This window comes from Eleginops maclovinus, chromosome 13 (genome assembly GCF_036324505.1).
Source record: "Eleginops maclovinus isolate JMC-PN-2008 ecotype Puerto Natales chromosome 13, JC_Emac_rtc_rv5, whole genome shotgun sequence".
NCBI classification, from domain to species: Eukaryota; Metazoa; Chordata; class Actinopteri; order Perciformes; family Eleginopidae; genus Eleginops; species Eleginops maclovinus.
Genome location: NC_086361.1, coordinates 20,633,959 through 20,652,335, shown reverse-complemented (window position 1 = coordinate 20,652,335; position 18,377 = coordinate 20,633,959). Strand labels below are relative to the sequence as shown.

General features: G+C 41.8%; 1 protein-coding gene across 2 annotated transcripts; it reads left to right on the top strand.

Annotated features, from left to right (window-relative positions):
* The first annotated feature begins 1,602 nt into the window (after window positions 1–1,602).
* fndc5b (fibronectin type III domain containing 5b) lies at window positions 1,603–16,961 on the top strand. 2 transcript variants are annotated; one of them, XM_063899631.1, is made up of 6 exons: window positions 1,603–1,812; window positions 6,157–6,275; window positions 7,831–8,029; window positions 12,442–12,531; window positions 14,470–14,662; window positions 15,279–16,961. In XM_063899631.1, exons 1-5 carry the CDS (start codon window positions 1,740–1,742, stop codon window positions 14,607–14,609), a joined length of 621 nt encoding a protein of 206 aa, XP_063755701.1. In that variant the 5' UTR covers window positions 1,603–1,739; the 3' UTR covers window positions 14,610–14,662; window positions 15,279–16,961. The 2 variants fall into 2 exon arrangements, with proteins under 2 accessions (XP_063755701.1, XP_063755702.1); XM_063899632.1 differs by having other exon boundaries at window positions 15,210–16,961.
* Window positions 16,962–18,377: the final 1,416 nt, after the last annotated feature.

Here is an 18,377-nt window from a genome sequence, read left to right as displayed (position 1 = left end):
TGCTGGAGCTGCAGGAGCCGGAGGTCATTGCAGGAGACTTTGCTCGTCTGAACCTGAGTCAAGTCATAAAGCTGTCAGTGGCAGAGCAAAGAGATATGACTGGTGTCGTCCAAAATCGTTTCAACAACCTTCAGCTGAAGACAGTGAAGAGGAGGAGAGGAAGAGACTGGCACCTCTGCCTCTTCTCATTGAAATGAAAGAGACATTAAGAGGCTTCTGTTAGGAATGTTAATGTGCATCGATCTGTAATCCGTGGCCAGCGCTCGTCCCTGGGTCCCTATATGTGTTGCCAATGAGCGTCATTCAGCCACAATGCAGGCCTTTTTTGACCTTAATAAGGTGCACATGTAATCTGTCCTCTTTATTGAGTGGACAGTGTATATTGCTCATTTTAATTGACTATATAGGACACTTTCTTGACCATGCTCATTCTATCGACCAGTTATGGCACCTATTGGTCGTGCAATTCCAAATAAGCCCTGTAATTTAGACTCATGTCCTGTTGTTTTTTTCTTTATAGAGCTGAATGTTTAATGAAACAGATGTAAGGCCACTCGTTCATACATCTACATCCTGGTTACATTGCAGACTCAAGGAACTGTGAAATGTTGGTCAAGGCCAGACAGAAAGTGCAGAATGAAAGTGATTGAATGTATCCACTGTATTGTGCTGCAGGGCTTTCCTTCTGTTCTGCACCATCATCCTGTTTGTCAATACGATGTTTAATGCATATTCTTCTGTAGTTTTAAGACACAACAAATATGGATGGTACAACTGATTTTTTACGAGTTGGTCAACAGAACTGTCTCATGAAAGCGAATCAAATCACATTATTTTGCTTGTTTTTTAACCAATGCATCGGCCCTTACAATGGTTTGGCTTCTTTGAAGTGAATATCTCTGCACTTTTCTTGTTGTTCTTAGTTTGTATCTTAGTCGTTCATTGCACTTATTGGGAGTGGTCTTGGATAAAAGTTAAAGCTAAATGAACCGTAACTCAAAAGTACTGTTCACGTAATTTCAAACTTTGGTAGGTAGGCCTACCATTGGAGGAACCAGTATAAAATAACTCATTTTTAAAAAACTATCCAACCGTATATTCCAGCCCAGTTTTAGCAATATTTTTGCTCAATCTGACAGCCTGTCCCCTAAATCCTGAAAGAGTGAGCACAGGTAGGCAGGCAGGTGAGTTTTACTACAGGCTACATACCAATTATTTCCTCTTGTTTTAGGTTAGGCCAATCCTTCTTTAGGGAACATAGGTGTGTGTGTGTGTGTGTGTGTGTGTGTGTGTGTGTGTGTGTGTGTGTGTGTGTGTGTGTGTGTGTGTGTGTCAGAGAGAGAGAGCGAAAGAGAGAGAGAGTGCCATGAGCTGTGGCTGCACGTTGCTCTCTGCAGCACTTACGCACGCCTCCTCTCACCTCTCCGGGAGTAGAGCCTCTCCAAGCCGCCGCTCCGTCACCAGCAGCCGGCCTGCGATTCTGGAGGCTCCTCCGGTACGGAGACAAACCGACACCACCACCCTCCTCCCACCTTTTCTCTCAACACCCCTCCTCCTCCTCTTCCTCCTCCTCTGGCTATTGTTGCGCTTCTGCTGCAGCGTCCAAGTTCAGGTGAGCCTCGTCACCGGCACAACAAGTCCTCTCTCCGGCACCGGGATGCTCGCTCCTTCTCCCCGTTTAATGTGATGTTATAAATGGGCCGCGCAGGATGTGAAGCCTCGCTAGAAGAAGCAGCAGGATGGAGGCTAAACCCGGATCGTGTTCGGCGGCGCTGCTGCTCCTGCTGGGCTTCCTCTACTCCGTTCATGCCGGTGAGTTTTACCACAGGTTGATGGGCGATCGTTATGAGTAAACCAGATGCTATCAACACATGGAGCATTGGTGTATGACCACAGCTGTCTGAAGGCATGCATGTAAACAGTGTAGTGCAGCTGCTCCCTGGCGTGTAACATTGTGATGGATGTGTCAGCTAAAGCAATAAGCTTTGCAAAGGCAAAAAAAATGGCTGACAAGTTAGTCTCTTACCATGACTTATAGGGTAATATGGTGCTTTATGTGCAAGTTTTCCTCCCCAGTGTGGAGAATATTTCTTTGTATTAAGTGTCATTTTGAAAGATCACCTTTGTTGTAGCTTAGGCTGTGATTGGTTGATGAAAGTTCTTGCATTTTAAAATGAATACACTGGCAAATGTGCACTTCATTTACCAAAAGGTGATATAATGAGTTGATAATTAATTTTTTTGATTGATTTTGAGTGTCAGCATAATAACCTGTGCTTATTCTGAACATCGATTTACCTTCTTACACATTTTACATGCAACATATGCCAGACATTTACAGGTTCAAGCGTACGGGCCCGTCATGTTAATCATGTTTATTGTCCCAGGAATAAACCATTGTATGCCCCTTAAGATACTTAGCATAATTATCCAAGTAAACACTATCCCTAACTCTAAACATTATACTGTTTTTATATTGGAATTGCATCGAAATATTGTTAACAACTTAGAATTGAAAAAGGTTATGCCCATTTATCGTACGAAGAGAAAATAACCTCACAAATATTTTGTATAATTACTCTCCGCACAAATGATCAGGGTCAAGTATCATAGGATGAGAAAATGAAATATATAAAGGCATAGTTGTATAACCCAGCCTTAGCCTTACATAATTGAATATATTTGGCTCTCTGACTCTTGGTTGAAAAACAAGACATTTGAAGATGTCTCCAACTTGATTCCTCAAGACAACAACCTGTGTGTTGCCTTGTCCGAAATCCCTCAGCTTCAAAGACCACCGACATCCTGAAGCAATCTGAAACATTACGTAATTCAACCAGTATGAGCTGTTCCCATTCAGATCCCTACATGAAATGAATCTTGGATTTGAATCTTGAATCTACATACAGCACATGTCTAATCATGGTGTATTATGCATGGTGGACCTGGTACCTCATCTATCTTTCATGGTGTTGCATATTTTTAACCTGCAGCGTCTTAAATCCAAGAAGAGCATTCAGCTCAAGCGTAAGATCTTGGTTACACTGCGTCCCCCTGATAAGCTGAGGGAAGATAGATAGTCCTTTGAAAAGAGCAAATCTTAGCGATAAGATGTGGGATTTATCACGCCTCCACAGATTTGCTTTTTGGCTTCCTGAATCTGGAGATGAATGTAGTTTTGGGAGGGAGTTCTGAGATTCTGCAGCCAGCCTTTAGCTCTTTGGCAGCAAATTGACTCAAGAATGGATGGGAATCCCTCTCTGCTGTTGTGTTGTTTCTGTGGGTGTGTGCAAGTGCTGGGAGATATAAAGCTAGTCAAACAGGGAGTCACAGCAATGTATCACACACAAACACACACGCACACACACACACACACACACACACACACACACACACACACACACACACACACACACACACACACACACACACACACACACACACACACACACACACACACACACACACACTGCATCAACAAACACAGCCTTCGGGAGCCAAACTCGTTCAGTTTGGCTCCCAACTAAAATATGTATTTTGTCAACGCTATGTAACAGTCCAGCTTTCTCTGCTGGTGATTGTGTTAGCATTGGGCAGCGAAACACAGAGTACATTCTTCTTTCTGTACTACCGTCATTTGAGACTGCGAACAGTTGTCGGAGGCCGGGTGGTTCAATATTTGCAGAAGTGTGACAATGTGACAATGTAATTAGCAAAAAGTGACAGACTGCACTTCCTGCGTGTAATCTGGCGGGTAAACAGAGAGGAGGGAAGACAGTGTAGCATAATGGGATCACACTGACACACACAAAGAGTTTCTAATGGAGTGGAGAAGGCAACACCTGGACATGAGAGTGTACTGAGGTCTAATTATCAAAGCGAGGCAATGCAATTTAATAGCCTCATACATAAAAAGCTTAAGGCCCACTTGGTGGCTAATGCTAGCTAACATTAGCGAAGTCGAGAAATATATTTCTTTTAGGTCTTGGCAAAATGGAGTATATCAAATCTCATGATATTTTTGACCAAATACCTGGACATCAATGTTGTTTGAGTATTGTTGCTATTGGGGCTTTCATGGGATATTTACACAATGACAATAATGCTAATTAATCATCAGTAATGTGGATATAATTACATAGTGAGTAAAGACGGGAATACAGATTAGAAAATGACATCACTTTAATTTAAGTATTGTTTAAAAAGAGGAAAAGACTACATTTATGCCATATTAAATTATACAAAAATCCAGGTATTTCATCATAAATTCGATTTAATATTGATGTATTGACAATCCTTATCTTCTGTGCATGGGAAGTGCTGTCCCTTTTGATTTCAAATGTGCCACTAAAACCAGAAAACATCAATAAATAATGTTGAAATTCACAGTCAATGAGTGCAACAAGTGCTTTTTGTTCACTTTGTCTGTAGATAATAATGATGTAATGTGTAAAAGCTTTACAGCATCAATAGGAAGAAAGGTTGTTGATAAAGGAAATGCAACTGCTTTCCAATGACTACCACGACCACACATGTAACGTCACTACAGTGGCAGCCCTTGTACCTCATATTACTGAATTGGGTCATCTCACAAAATGATTTTTAAACAGTGCACAAATCCTACACAAATAAAACAAAATATTATCTCAAAGCACATGCAAAAGTAAAAAGCACCCCTATGGGCATGTTAGCAGTGTACTATCATTAGTAGATATTGGTTGTGAGTCAGACCTTGGTGCTATCAGTCGCTTCAATCCATTTCCCGTGAATTCGCAAGTCATTTTTCCAACGGAATGACCCGAATCTAGTTTTGCCAATGTTACCCTTCCACTGGAGGTTCTGCTAAAGATATTTCAAACATGCAATTAGGGATTGCTTTGCCACCTGGGGGCAACAGAGACGAGTTGTGAAAACATCATTAACGTATGATCACCTAATAAATATGATGGAGAACATGGCAAACAGTTGCTGATATGCAGCATTCATTGGGAGTTGTGTTTCTAGCCCCCGATGGAAGACATCTCCAACCCTAAAGGGCAAAGTCATATTCTTAGCTGCTTCATGCTCTTCTATGTTTATCTGATATCTACTTTGTCTGTTTTATGATTGTTATGGGGGCAGTTAAAAGTACAGTCAGTTTATGAAGTGGTATCTGTGGATGCCAAAAGGAAGTAGTTAGAGCTCATGTAAAAGAATTAAAACCCCTTTCAGTGTGTGAATGTGTGTGTGAACAAAATATCAGGCATGTGTGAGTTCTATAATGATGATACGATCTTACTCCCATGCTGCTTTAAAAAAATGAATAGATAGAATGGAAAATTCAACCCTAGTTCTGTTCATAGAAGGCCTCAAGATAGTGTCCACACCAATGCTTTGTCTCACTCACACACACACACACACACACACACACACACACACACACACACACACACACACACACACACACACACACACACACACACACACACACACACACACACACACACACACACACACACACTGAGAGACACAATACCGATGGGTTTTTCTTCTCCACTCTGTGCTCCCTTTACAGTTAATGAGGGAGAAAGTTGAGAAGCGACACTGGGATTTAATCCATCATACTTAATCCCCTGTTCAACAAAAATCGCAATTGAATTCTGGGATGTGAGGTTCTTTTTTTTCAGCCCCACTAGAGGCACACTCTAATGAGATGTGCGTGGGAGAAAAGCAAGAGAGGAGAGATGGTGGTAAAGATAGGAAATTGTGTGTGTGTGTGTGTGTGTGTGTGTGTGCGTGTGTGTCTGAGTGAAGAAATCAGATGGGAAAGAGAGCTCTTTCAAGGGAAACATCGGGAGACCTGTGTGTGGTTAATTAGGCCTGGTATTAATGAAAGCAAAGAGATTAATCTGTAGGAGGTGAAGAGGAGGCGGGGCTAAAGAGTAAGAGGAGGAGAATAAAGAGAGAGGAAGTGTGTGTTCAGGTGTGTATCATATGTACTACAAGGTATAACAACAGAATATTAATGACCTGTCTCCCACTATTAATGTGTTTCCTGTGGCCATGCTGTGTGTGTGTGTGTGTGTGTGTGTGTGTGTGTGTGTGTGTGTGTGTGTGTGTGTGTGTGTGTGTGTGTGTGTGTGTGTGTGTGTGTGTGTGTGTGTGTGTGTTTGTCAGACACCCTGCTGTCAGCTCCGCTCAATGTGACCATCAGAGAGATTGAGGTAAACTCCGCCATGGTCACGTGGGAGATCTCAGAGGGAGACCCAGTCATTGGATTCGCCATCACCCAACAGGTACCTCCATGTGTCCGTCGAGTGAGAGAACGTGGCAACACCGGTCAAGGGTTTCAAACAGTTTGAGGGTGAAGCAAAAAAAGTGCATGAGATGAAAGGGAGGGGCAGTGGCCAATAAGGTACTTCAAAAACCACTAGCTAAGTGGGTCCTATTCCCCCTTTCCTGTAGTGTGTTATATAGTTTTTAGTGCATGTAAATGGTCTTCAAGGGCTAAAATCCCAGAGTTTCTCTCCTAGTGACATCACTATGTTACACTCATGCGTCTATTATCACTCCAACATATTGTACGTGATAGGCTTAGGGTCGGGACATCCCTACGTGGTTGACCAATCAATATAGAGCCGGCCAGCCAACCAATCAGAGCAGACTTGGCCCTAGTTTCAGACAGAGGGTGAAACGTGGTGCTGTGGTTGCATCTTTTATCAGTTAGCTTAGAAATCAAAGAGAGAAGATGCTCCTTTTAACTCACAACATAATGTCATCCAGTGAAAGATGACCTTTGACATTAATAGACACTTCAGCATACTTTGAACATCGCCAATTAAGCAATAATGTTAAGAAATGTTGGCTAAAGAAAACAGGGCTTAAATTATAGCCTTCAAAAAACTGAATCCACTTCATATTTCTGCTTACATCCCCCAAAGTATTCTGGGATATTGAGTTCCAAAACATAACGCATGATCATCCCCCAAAATAAGCTAAGTAAGTGTGAGAGAAATGAATAATCTTATGACAAAAGTATGTTCGTTTATGCCTTTGAGTAGCCCTGGTTTGGATTAAATAGACACAGACACAATAATATAGCCAACAAGTTGTGGATACGCTTTCAAATGTACAATTGCCCCATGTGTAGTTTAATTAGAAGTGTTCTCCGTTAATTAAAAAAGCCCACAAGGAGATTTACTTTGGTCAATCAGGAACCAGTTGACCTGAGCAAGCAGAAGCTGGATAATAATATACATTTCAAGCAGACATGGCCAGAGCGCACTCTGCTTAATTACATTGCAGAACAATCCCCCCCGGGGCTTCATTCAGCTTTTAACTGTTAGCTGTTAACCAAGAGAGACGTGTTTGCATTTGCACCTTATCAGCCCCTGACCGGAGGGCAGCTTGTCGCATCCTGTCCTCAGCAGACAAATCTGACCCTGAAATCTACATTCAAAACGCAAGGTAGTGCATAGACTATTTTATAATGCCTTGAAGGAGCATGGCGCTGAACTTGTGACTTCAGTTAAAGTAATGCAGAGCTTGGTTGCAGATATTGCACCTCAGTATAATCACTCCATGTCAAAGAGTTAACGGTTCCCGCTGAATTATGTTCCTGGCACGTTGGAAAGAAACTTCTATAAGATGTATAATTTAGTATGATGTGGTGATACAGTCAGAAAGTGGGCTCGATGCACCAGTTTAACCCTGACCTGTGACTTCCCCGCTGAGTTGCTGCCAAAGAAAGGAGGATTTCTCTCTCCGGGGACCAATAAAGTATCACATTACATCGAGTGCGCTGGCCCTGATTTCCCTTCCTCTGCCCTTCTGTTCCCTGCCTTTCTGCAGAAGAAGGATGTACGCATGCTGAGGTTCATCCAAGAAGTCAACACCACAACACGCTCCTGTGCACTGTGGGATCTGGATGAGGACACAGAGTACATCGTTCATGTTCAGAGCATCAGCATGGGAGGCAGCAGCCCCCCCAGTGAGCCCATCCTCTTCAGAACGCCCAAAGAGTCGGAGAAGTTGGCGTCCAAAAGCCCAGGTGAGGGACGGTAACACGTTTTATCCACTTTTTACCTGATTATCTCTGAACTAAGCTGTGTTTTTTGATTAGTAAAAATGATTATCTACACAAAATCTAAGCATTAATTGAATTTTAAGGGAGGCTGGCACTTGAAAAGCTTGCTCAATTGTCCATAATTCGGTCCCTTCTTAAATAATTCGGTCGGACATAATCTGTGCAAAAAGCCTTTAAGCAACTTCATGCATATTTTAGTGAAATTCGATAAAAGCCAAAAACAACAACGAGCCTGACACCAACAGCGTGAGTTTTAGCTTCTGCAGCTGCTTCACACACATACACACAGGAAGGTAGATGATGCAAGTGTAATATCTGCAAAAGCACACAACCCTAAGTAGAAAGGCACGCAGGAACAGAAGCAACCATGCGTTAACACAGGGGAGCAAACAGAAATACTGCCTTTCAGGTTTTCCCTCGCTGACACAACATCACACCTACATCTTCACATGGAAATACAGGCATATAGTCATCCAACTGTTATATTTGTGTAACCATGCTTCATCACAACAACAACAAAAAGGTTATTTGACAATGCAATACAAGCTAAACGCGGGAACTGCTGTCTGTGTGAGAACCCCCACCACAACTCCCATACATTTTATTGTTCTAATTCTCGAGTGCAGACTGCTGTTATCTGGAACGGCCTGCAGTACTTCCAATTTTATCATGTCGACCCAGTTACAGTGGCGAGAGCAGCTGCTTCAGAGGGACACAGAAAATGCTCATCAGCAGCAAAGTGATAAGGAAACAGGGGACATTAAGGAGAAGTGCGTTCCTAAAAACACCCCTGTGTGCAGGCTTGTCGAAAATGAAATACTCTATTGAACTGACAGGGAATACGCTTTGTTCTGGGAAAATCTATGGGAGAGAAATATTTGATTGCGTAATGTTGAAGACGCTATTGTTTGGCATAGACCAAGAAGACAATAATTTAATGACAATATTTTGCTATCATTGAGAAATAAAGGACTGTTTAAAATGTTCTTAAAGGGACCCTATTATAAGGTTGTTTTGTTCCCCGTTCCTGTAGTGTTATACAGATTTGTGTGCATGTAAATGGCCTGCATACGCTAAAATCCCAAAGTTCCCCCTTTGCCTGAAAGGCCTCAATTTGACCCCTTTGTGTTCTACTGTGACAAAATGACATCACTATGTAACACTCGCACTATATCATCACTGAGGAACTTTGTGATTTTAGCCTTTGCAGACCATTTACATGCACCAAAACCTATATAACACACTACAGAGAAGCCCAAAAGGCATGATAGGGCCACTTTAACAAACAACTACCATTTTAGGACCCGATACTAATATGAAACAGCTTCTACGACACTGGTGTTTTGTGGGACAATTTGTCTTGATGTTGAGGGACTGACTCGTTTTGTTTTCTCAGACTTTGATGGAAGTTCCCCATTTGCAAGTGGTGTGTGTGTATGTGTGTTTATGGGAGCATTCATTAGCGGTGCTGATTAAATCTCCTAGACATTATTGCAACCCTCCCCTTCTAAGCTGGTATTAATCAGCCTGACACCATTTAGTATCTGGGAGCACAATGCAACACAACACACAGTCTGTGTTCCTATCTGTCTGGTGATCGTACTCTGTATCGGCCTGGCTTTCAGTCTGAAACTCATATGCCAATATAACAAAATACTGCAAAAACTCTAGACGCACTAAAGTCTTTATCAGGTAGTGAATATTCGATGGCTCGTGTTGATGTGTAGTGTTGGTTATTACGTTATACAGGGAGCTGCAAAATCTGCTGTTCTTGTAAATCAATCTTTCACAGCAGTAAAACATTGCACAACCACCCTACTATCAGAGCTGTTTAAGCCCTTAATTTATCTCTGACAGTGGCGCAGCAGTGGGCTTGCAGTATTCAGTAAAGACCAAAACAACCACAGTGTAGCTGTCTTCCAAACAAAGGCTTGAAGTCAGGAATGGTGGGTGCATGTGGGCCTGTTTATGTCAATGAGACAGGACACAATGCATTTAAAGATTACTTGTATGGACTTTGGATTTGATGTTTCTACATAAAATAAAGAAAACAGGCTTTGGCTTTTGAACAGGAGTAGTAGACAACATGTATTTCTATAGTTCTTATACTTTGATTTTTGCTCCTGGCTCCTTTGATATGCAGAGGTTTAGTCCCTCCTGAATCAATGAACTACTCACCATGTCCCTAAGGGAGATGCCACCCTCTGGAGAAAACCCATTTCGAAAGCTTGTATTCATGATGTCGTTCTCATATTCATGACCCATTCTCCATGACTGTAGGTGACACTCAAAATGGAGATGGACCTTTCACACCTATGGCATGAATAATATATATATTTAATATCATTTTAAGCATGATCCATGATGCCGAACATACATGAAATTGGAACTGCATGGCAAAAATATATGGTAGAAACACACCAAAACTTCATAAACCATGTTTTCAGTCAAGCTCCCGTCTTATTAAGGGAAGCCATGCTCCCCCAGGCTACCCTTTAATTGGCGCCCTCATCCAAGCATACTTTTATACATCCTGTAATTGACTGAGGTCCGTTCAGCCTTTATTTGACAGTATTTCACCGGTGTTCAGCCTACGTCAACTTACAGATACAAGACGACCCAACGCAAACATATCTAATTCAGAGAACTGCTCTCACGTCAGAAACGTGTATTCAGCTAGATAGGCGATCACCATGGAAACAAGAGACCTGAGAGCAAGCCTGAGCATAGATAGATGATTTTCCTCTAACTCATCCAGACACTGAAGCAGGACGATGACCAACACACTCAGGGAAAACTTCTGCCTGTCCTTAGAGTTATGTCTGTGCTAGTCAATCCAATCTCTGTTCTGAAAAGTGTGTTCCTGTGGTTAACGTTCCATATCTTAAGACAATTTGGCAAATATGGCTTTTGGTAGTTAACCTTACTTCTGGAAAATGATATTAATACTTACCTACTTTACCTTAAGTAACATTTAGCCTCTTTGGAATTCAATGCTTTGTTGGTGTAGTTCTTGAGCTGTACCCTTGGCTTTTAGTTTAGCCAGTTATTGGTTTGTGGACTACTCTTTGGGCCATCACCATCCTGTCTGTTTTTCCAAAAGAGTAGTGACTCAAGAGGGGAGAGATAAGCAAACCAAACTCTTTGCAAGACATTCTTAGGCCAGACAATTGTTTCCATCCTTTTATGAACTTAAATCACATACTGTGAAAGGGACAAATATGTGAATTACCTGTCAATAGGAAGGTAGCCTTTTCCTTAATCATACATTGCTTTATCATCTGTTTTGTTCCAAATGTGACCTTTATTTACAAAGTGAACATCACAATGTATTGGACAAGACTTAAAACTAGTGTTTGAGACCAAGAACCCATTATGGAAATGCTTTCTTAGATAATAAATGAAGTAAGAAGTAGGGTTATTTTCTCGTAGACTTCTATACAATCGGACTTCTTTTCGCAAGCAGAGGAGTTGCCCCCTGCTGGCCATTTGAAATACTGCATGTTTAACGCATTGGCTTCACTCTGAAATTTGGATTTTGCCGCTTGGTTGAAACTATCCTCCTGGTGATATACTGTATGCCGGAATTTTGTGCACCGTTTATCAAAAGTTCCTTATAGAGTAAGCAAGTTATAGTTAATGAGCCATGTATCCATGAAAATATGATTCTTCTGTTGAATGAAGTACAGCATTAAGTGTCTGTTCTTCCCTTCTAAATGGAGTAACCAAGTGAAATGTGATACCATCTTATATTTCTATTAATGTAAGATGGTTATTTCATTGCATCGAGGTTCTGGTAGCTCCAGCCATAAGCAATATACAGAACAAAAAGGCCCCTTTAAACTAGTGGGTTCTATAGACCCCTTTAATAATGCAAGTAAAGACAGTGACATCTTAATGCCATATTCACAACTGCAGGAAATTATCATTTTGGCCAGGGTTTTTTGGGCTAGCACCAAGGTGGTTGTGGTTCAGACTGTGATCAGACCTTTAGCCCTGTGATTGGTGTAGCACTGCAGCTGCCAGCGTGCTGTCAGATGGAGAAACACAAAGAGTGATGGGGTTTGTGATGCAGCCTTCTGTCTCTGTAGGCCGCTGCTCTCACTTAACTTTAATTACACTGACCAGAAAAGGAAAATGTACACCTCTCTGCTCTCCTGTCGCCCTGCTGTATTGTTTTTTATCTTTCCCTGCAGAGTTTCAGAGGGGTTGCAATTTCACTTTTGCTCTCTGGGATAATAAATCCTGTGTGTGTGCGTGTGTGTGTGTGTGTGTGTGTGTGTGTGTGTGTGTGTGTGTGTGTGTGTGTGTGTGTGTGTGTGTGTGTGTGTGTGTGTGTGTGTGTGTGTGTGTGTGTGTGTGTGTTTTCTCCCCAGATGAGGTGACAATGGAGGAGGTTGGTCAGGATGCTCAGCTGAGAGCTGGCGAACTCATCATCATCGTTGTGGTGCTCATCATGTGGGCAGGTAATATTCCCCTTCAGGGACACACATTCATCACTGCAGCCCTCTTAGGACTCCATTGAGTCTGGGGCAAAGAAGCTCTCCGACTGAGGTTATATGAACAGACTAACTCAGCTGAAGTCTGATGGCCTGTGTGTGCCATGCAGTGCTTTCAGGATAATGAAAGCCTCTTTTTTTTAAGGTTGAAATAGACAGAGAGGGGTTATGGGTAGGGAAATGAAATCACAGTTTGAGATGTAGGTTGTAATAGACCCTTCTTCTATATTAAAGAGGTATTTTAACATGAAACGAGTAGCTCAGCAACATTTAGATGGCTGTTTTTATCTTTAAATGGCTACAAAACTGCCTTTAAATTGTATTTGTCAGGGACAGTATAGGATTTGGTTGCATCGTAGTATGTCTAGTATAGAAGTGTACCCGTTCAGTGGCCATAAAACTACTTTAGCAGTTTCTAGCAACATCATTTTTGGCATTGTGGTTTATAACTATGGTGGCCATTTGGCAACATACATATGCAAAAGGCCCTTTCTAGCCAAAAAGATTGGTTTGGTTGGTCTGTTATGATCCACAACAACCTTATTTACAGGCCCTGCCAACAGAGCAACATACAGAAGACCTTTAGAAAGAAATAAGGGAGTAAAATAGTGCAATCACAAAGAGTGCCAGTCATGAAATACATGTACATGTTAGCAGGAAAGACATGTTGACATTGGTCGGACGGATAACTAAACTCTCAGTTAAAGCAAACAATGGTCAATGGGCTTCAAAGGACATATCTAAGTAGCTCATTATGTTATTGATCTGGACCTTCTTCTCATTCGAGTGCAAATGGGTAAAACAGTGAAGTCATATTTCTATCATAATGGTAGTCAATAAACAGTTTGTTGCATCAGTAGCCTGCAACAAGATACAGGACTGTGCTTCTTATTACAGCCTCCCAGTGCTGCAGCTATGCTTTTGTGCATCTCAGCACTGTTTCACTGATGCACACGGTTATATAACATATTTTCTAACACACTAAACAAAGTGCAATGAGATACAAATATGGCCTAAATACTGTATGTTGCCAAAGCAGTAATAACAAGCAGGTTGGATCCCCTTTGCCATTTACCCGTGAGACGCACGAGAAGAGGAAAAAGGATGGGGAAATGAAGAAAGTGAATTGGGTTCTTCAGCTTTTAATTGGGCCTGTGGGGCTTTCTGGGGGGATATCACAGGGAGATATCCCATCCTAGCCTTGGGTATCGTAGTGATCAGATGAACGGAGGCTGACATAGGCAGAACAACCCAGACTGAAGCCCGCTCAGGCCAGATTCCTCCTCAACCGTCATGAATTATTCCCTTTCTTCTTTTTTTCGGTGCTTGTTATCTATCTCGTTTCGCATCTATCTCCGCTTTTAATCTTTTTCACTGAAAGAGGCCTCACATGGCTATCTTGTCATTGAGTTCATATCTTCGTGTGTGTGTGTGTTTCACCCTATTCTTATCTCTCGCTTCAGTTTGCTCTGCTTTATTGACATTTCAAAGACGGTTGGATAAATGGAGAATTACACGAACACACAATCACCTCCTACACCTCTTAATGAAAGACATGTGTTGCTGTGTATCAAGGTGAAGAGGAGAGGGGGGGGGCTAGAAAGGAGGTTTTTCCCTTGTGTTCACCTAAAGGGGGACAACATAATTCAACAGAGCACCTTTTTTAGATTTTACAAATGTGATCGGTCAGAATTGATCACATTTGGAATGGAAAAAAGTACTGCAGCGTAGTAGCTTTAGTTGCTTTTAAATTTGGCAAATCAATGTCTATTCTTGATGGTTCTGGGGCTTTTAGAAGTAGAATTATTCTACGTATCCATAACTAACCATAACTTAACATGACAAACCATTGTCAATGTTTGCTCTTGGTGTTTTGTGTAATTTTGATGTCCATTTGTCTCCCAGGGGTGATAGTCCTGTTTTGTCGCCAGTACGACATCATCAAAGACAACGAGCCCAACAACAACAAGGACAAAGCCAAGAACTCCTCAGAGTGCAGTACCCCAGAGCACCCACAGGGGGGGCTACTGCGCAGCAACGTCTGAGACCAGCCCTGCAGAGCCTCGTGCAATAACCAACTCCTCCAACCTCAGGACAGGTGAGGAACAGCTATATATCCTCACAGCAATGTGAGTTTTTTAGATTAATAGGCTGTCAGAGAAACCCATTAAGCCAATGGAGACTTTTCTCTAGCTATTGGTGTTACAGAATAATGGACTGCCTTAAAAATGGGCGACGACTTAAGCGTTTTTTAGCATTTTATCATTTACATAGCCATGAAGCATATATTACAAACTCTCGGACGCTTTTTGTTTTAAAATGAATCCACTGGAAACAATAAGTAAGTTGGAAAAAATACTTGTCAGCCAACTCATAGACCAGTTAATTAGCTAACTAGCTTCAGCTGATACCGATCTGCTAATGACAGTAATATCCGCCGGAGGAATTGGCAGTCCTCCCAGTCCTGGAAATGAAAAGCCTGTCTCTGTCTCAAATCAAGTATGCATCAGATTTTCGAGGAGTAAATCTGCCACCATTACAATTCTATATATAAGTAGGTTTGAGCAACAGTAGACCTAGCTAACAGGTCATTTTGGAATAATAAATATTAAGATGTTTCTAATTGTACGTACCTTTCTTTCCAGTCTTCACAATATCTGAACTCTTACTGTCCTTTGTCGCTCCTCAAGTTCAGTCAATGTGTTTCCCTCCAGACCCTGAGACCAACAGAAAGCCATTCTTAGACACCATCGTACTGAAGCGCCGAGAAACCATTACAGAAACTCTTCCTTTACACAATGAAGAACTCTTCCAAAACAATGAACAGTGCAAGATGAAACAGAAGAGGACAGAAGACCTACATTTACCTTTTTGTTCTGACCAAAGCTGGACTGTAGCCTACTTTGATTGGATGGTCGATATAGACGCATACAATGGCTGTCGAAGCATGGAGGGGATTTCATTTCCTCTTATCAAGAACTGCTTGATTCATATGTTCTGGATACTTTTCAAGTGGCATCGAAGTGGATCATCAAACATGGAAGTCTGATTATTATTTCTTGGGCTATTCAGGTTTGTATCAAAGGTCAGACATGGCAGAACAGTGCGTCGCCTGGGAAGACGAACACCTGAATAAGACGGTTGAGGTAAAAGTCAGCACACAACTTAAGAACTTTGTGTTAAACTTAAACTACTTTTTCTATCCTTCTATCTACATTCCCTCCTTCCTGTCTTAACAGCCCTTTGTGTAGCAGCCCGTTTATCTCCCTGTCTTTCTTTGATTGTGTCTCTCTAATAAGCACATTGATGTTTGGTGCTCCTGCTAATGTGATTGTTTGAGCCCCCACAATCCCAGTCTTGATTATGATATAATTCTGTTATTGGGTCAGAAATATTGCACGTTGAGTCTTGTCTCCTGCCTTTTTTCTCTCTCTGTGTCATCAGTTAAATGATGCATCTGTTCACCCCCACCGTTCTGTTAGGAAACCTTAACACCCGTGTCACTTTAAAGCTCACCATACTGTCCTTATATGAGCAGGATGACACTGTCTGAACACATGCATAATTCAGATACAGTTCAAGGCTTGACCAGGCAATCTTTCATCTCAGTCTTGTCTCGCTTCAAATCTAAATTGTACAACTTCACGGTTTTGAAATCCAGAAGTTATATTCAGCACCATATGTAGGAAGGATTCGAGATATGCCGGGCATCTTTCCTAATGAAATGTACACAAAGTTTGGCTGAGTTTTTATTGTGGTTTTGGCCTGAAACCAGCACGGGACTGTAGGAGAATACAGATAATCCACTGAGTTGTGTGTCTGTTTTACAATGTAAACCATTTCCTCTGAGACCCCTTCTGAATCTTTAATTAACATGCAATGCTGTGAAGGGATAGAGAGAAACACATTCAATTCAGCTGGAAATCCAGAAACAATGCACTGCAGATTTGATCCCCCCAAAGAGCCAGCACTGTAGCAGACTGGCGGTACATTTCAAGGCAGTCATGAATGTGTAATCACCATGTCAATAAATTCATTTATACCAATTCACATCTAATGTTGATATCCCGTATGATCCTATGAAAAGACCAATGATTTTATGCCACTGCAAAACCAAGTACCAGAACACCTTTGTACCCAAAGCCCAATACATCTTATTCCTCTGCCATACAGCTCCATCGTTGTTTTCAAGACGTTGATTAAAGTAGAAATGAGCAATGATGATATTGTTGCTATTTCCTGCGTCAATCATAGTTTATTTTTAGTTAATCAACAACATCTTGAGGTTGTAGAAACAAACCAATTTCCTAAATGTGTAAGAAGAAGGAACCCGTAATCGTCCCACAGAGGGGAAACTTTACGTTCTGCATTTGACCCATCCTAGTGTTAGGAGCAGTGGGCTGCCATTATGCACAGCGCACGGGGAGCAGTGTAGGGAGCGGTACCTTGCTCAGGGACACCACGGGACAACTTCCAGTTCCCAGGCCAAGTCCCTATGGACAAGTCCCTATGGACAAGTCCCTAGGGACTTTGCCACCACCGCCCGTAACAATCTGCAGCTGGAAATAGTCACTATTTACTCATGTTTAGCTTGCATTTGCTTTAAATAACTTAAATGTCTTTATTTAAAAGTTTGGGAACTATTTTTAATGATTCACTTACTCGGTAGTCCCAAATTGTCTTAGGGCTGGGTGCCAAAGAGAAACAAGGAAAATCCTAATATTGAAAGATTGGTCTTCTCATGGGATTTGTTGACAGAAAGACAAACCTAAGTTAATGGAAACCTCATATTTCAAAGCAAAAACAAATGGATATATCAGTATTATGTGCAGCACACTCGGACATCCTGTTATTAAAGTAGAAATCATTGCCTACACAATCATAGTTACCACCTCGTTGAGGATTTTATGTGAAGTAATGAAGGGATTTGTCAGCGTTATTCAGCTGAAGATAAAGCTTCATTATGTTTTTGTGGGCTTCCTGTTCAATTATGATGTGTTATGCACATAATTGAACATTTGTTGGACCCCGACCACTGCAGAGTTCCCTGAAAAGTCAGACAGAGAAACGCTGCAAAGCTGAACTCAGCATACTTGCAGCCATATTAGAGATAATGAGCAAATGTCTGAATGCCTCGCTGCTTGTGATGACTGCTAATCAGCCCTATACACACACATATACACTGGGTTTTATATACTGCCTAGCGTATTTAAATGCTGGCCTGAGCTGAAAGAGACAGCCATTACTTTCCCATCTCAGTCATCAGCTCTGCCAACACATGAACCCTCTGCTCTGCCATCCATTTTTCATTCTGTTCCTCCTAAAGCCGCCTCTCTTCCCTTCTCTATCCTCAGTCACCCTCACCCGCCTTCAGTCTCACATTTATGACTTTCCCCATCCTCTGTCGCAATGCTCTATTTCTCATACATCACTCTAGCCTTCCTGGTTTCCTCACTTGAAGCTACCCTCTCCCCTGTTTCTCATTATATCGTCTCTCAGACTCCTGTTAGCCTCCCTCTTCCCCCTCGCATCACCTCTTCTCCATCTCGATCGGCTTCGGTCCACTGACTCGACTCCATCCCTCGTTCCTCTGCTAATTTGTCACCTGTTCCTCTTAGGTTGGCTTGAATGGAGTGAGGGGAAACAGACAGAATGGAGGAGAATGAAAGAGGAGAGCTGACAGGAGCTGTAGAGAAAGGATGGGGAAGGATAAAAGAGGCACTTAAGCTACACTATTTATAAGCACATGCATAAAGGTTGAGTTTTATAAATGCTTTTAGAAAGGAAAAGGAACCGTCAGATCTAAAGAGGAC

Excerpts from the sequence above, each read along its gene's own strand:
- fndc5b (XM_063899631.1), top strand. The coding sequence starts at position 1,740 with ATGGAGGCTAAACCCGGATCGTGTTCGGCGGCGCTGCTGCTCCTGCTG. Across the intron at positions 1,813-6,156 it reads CCTCTACTCCGTTCATGCCG|ACACCCTGCTGTCAGCTCCG; the intron begins GTGAGTTTTACC and ends TGTGTTTGTCAG. Across the intron at positions 8,030-12,441 it reads GTTGGCGTCCAAAAGCCCAG|ATGAGGTGACAATGGAGGAG; the intron begins GTGAGGGACGGT and ends TTTTCTCCCCAG.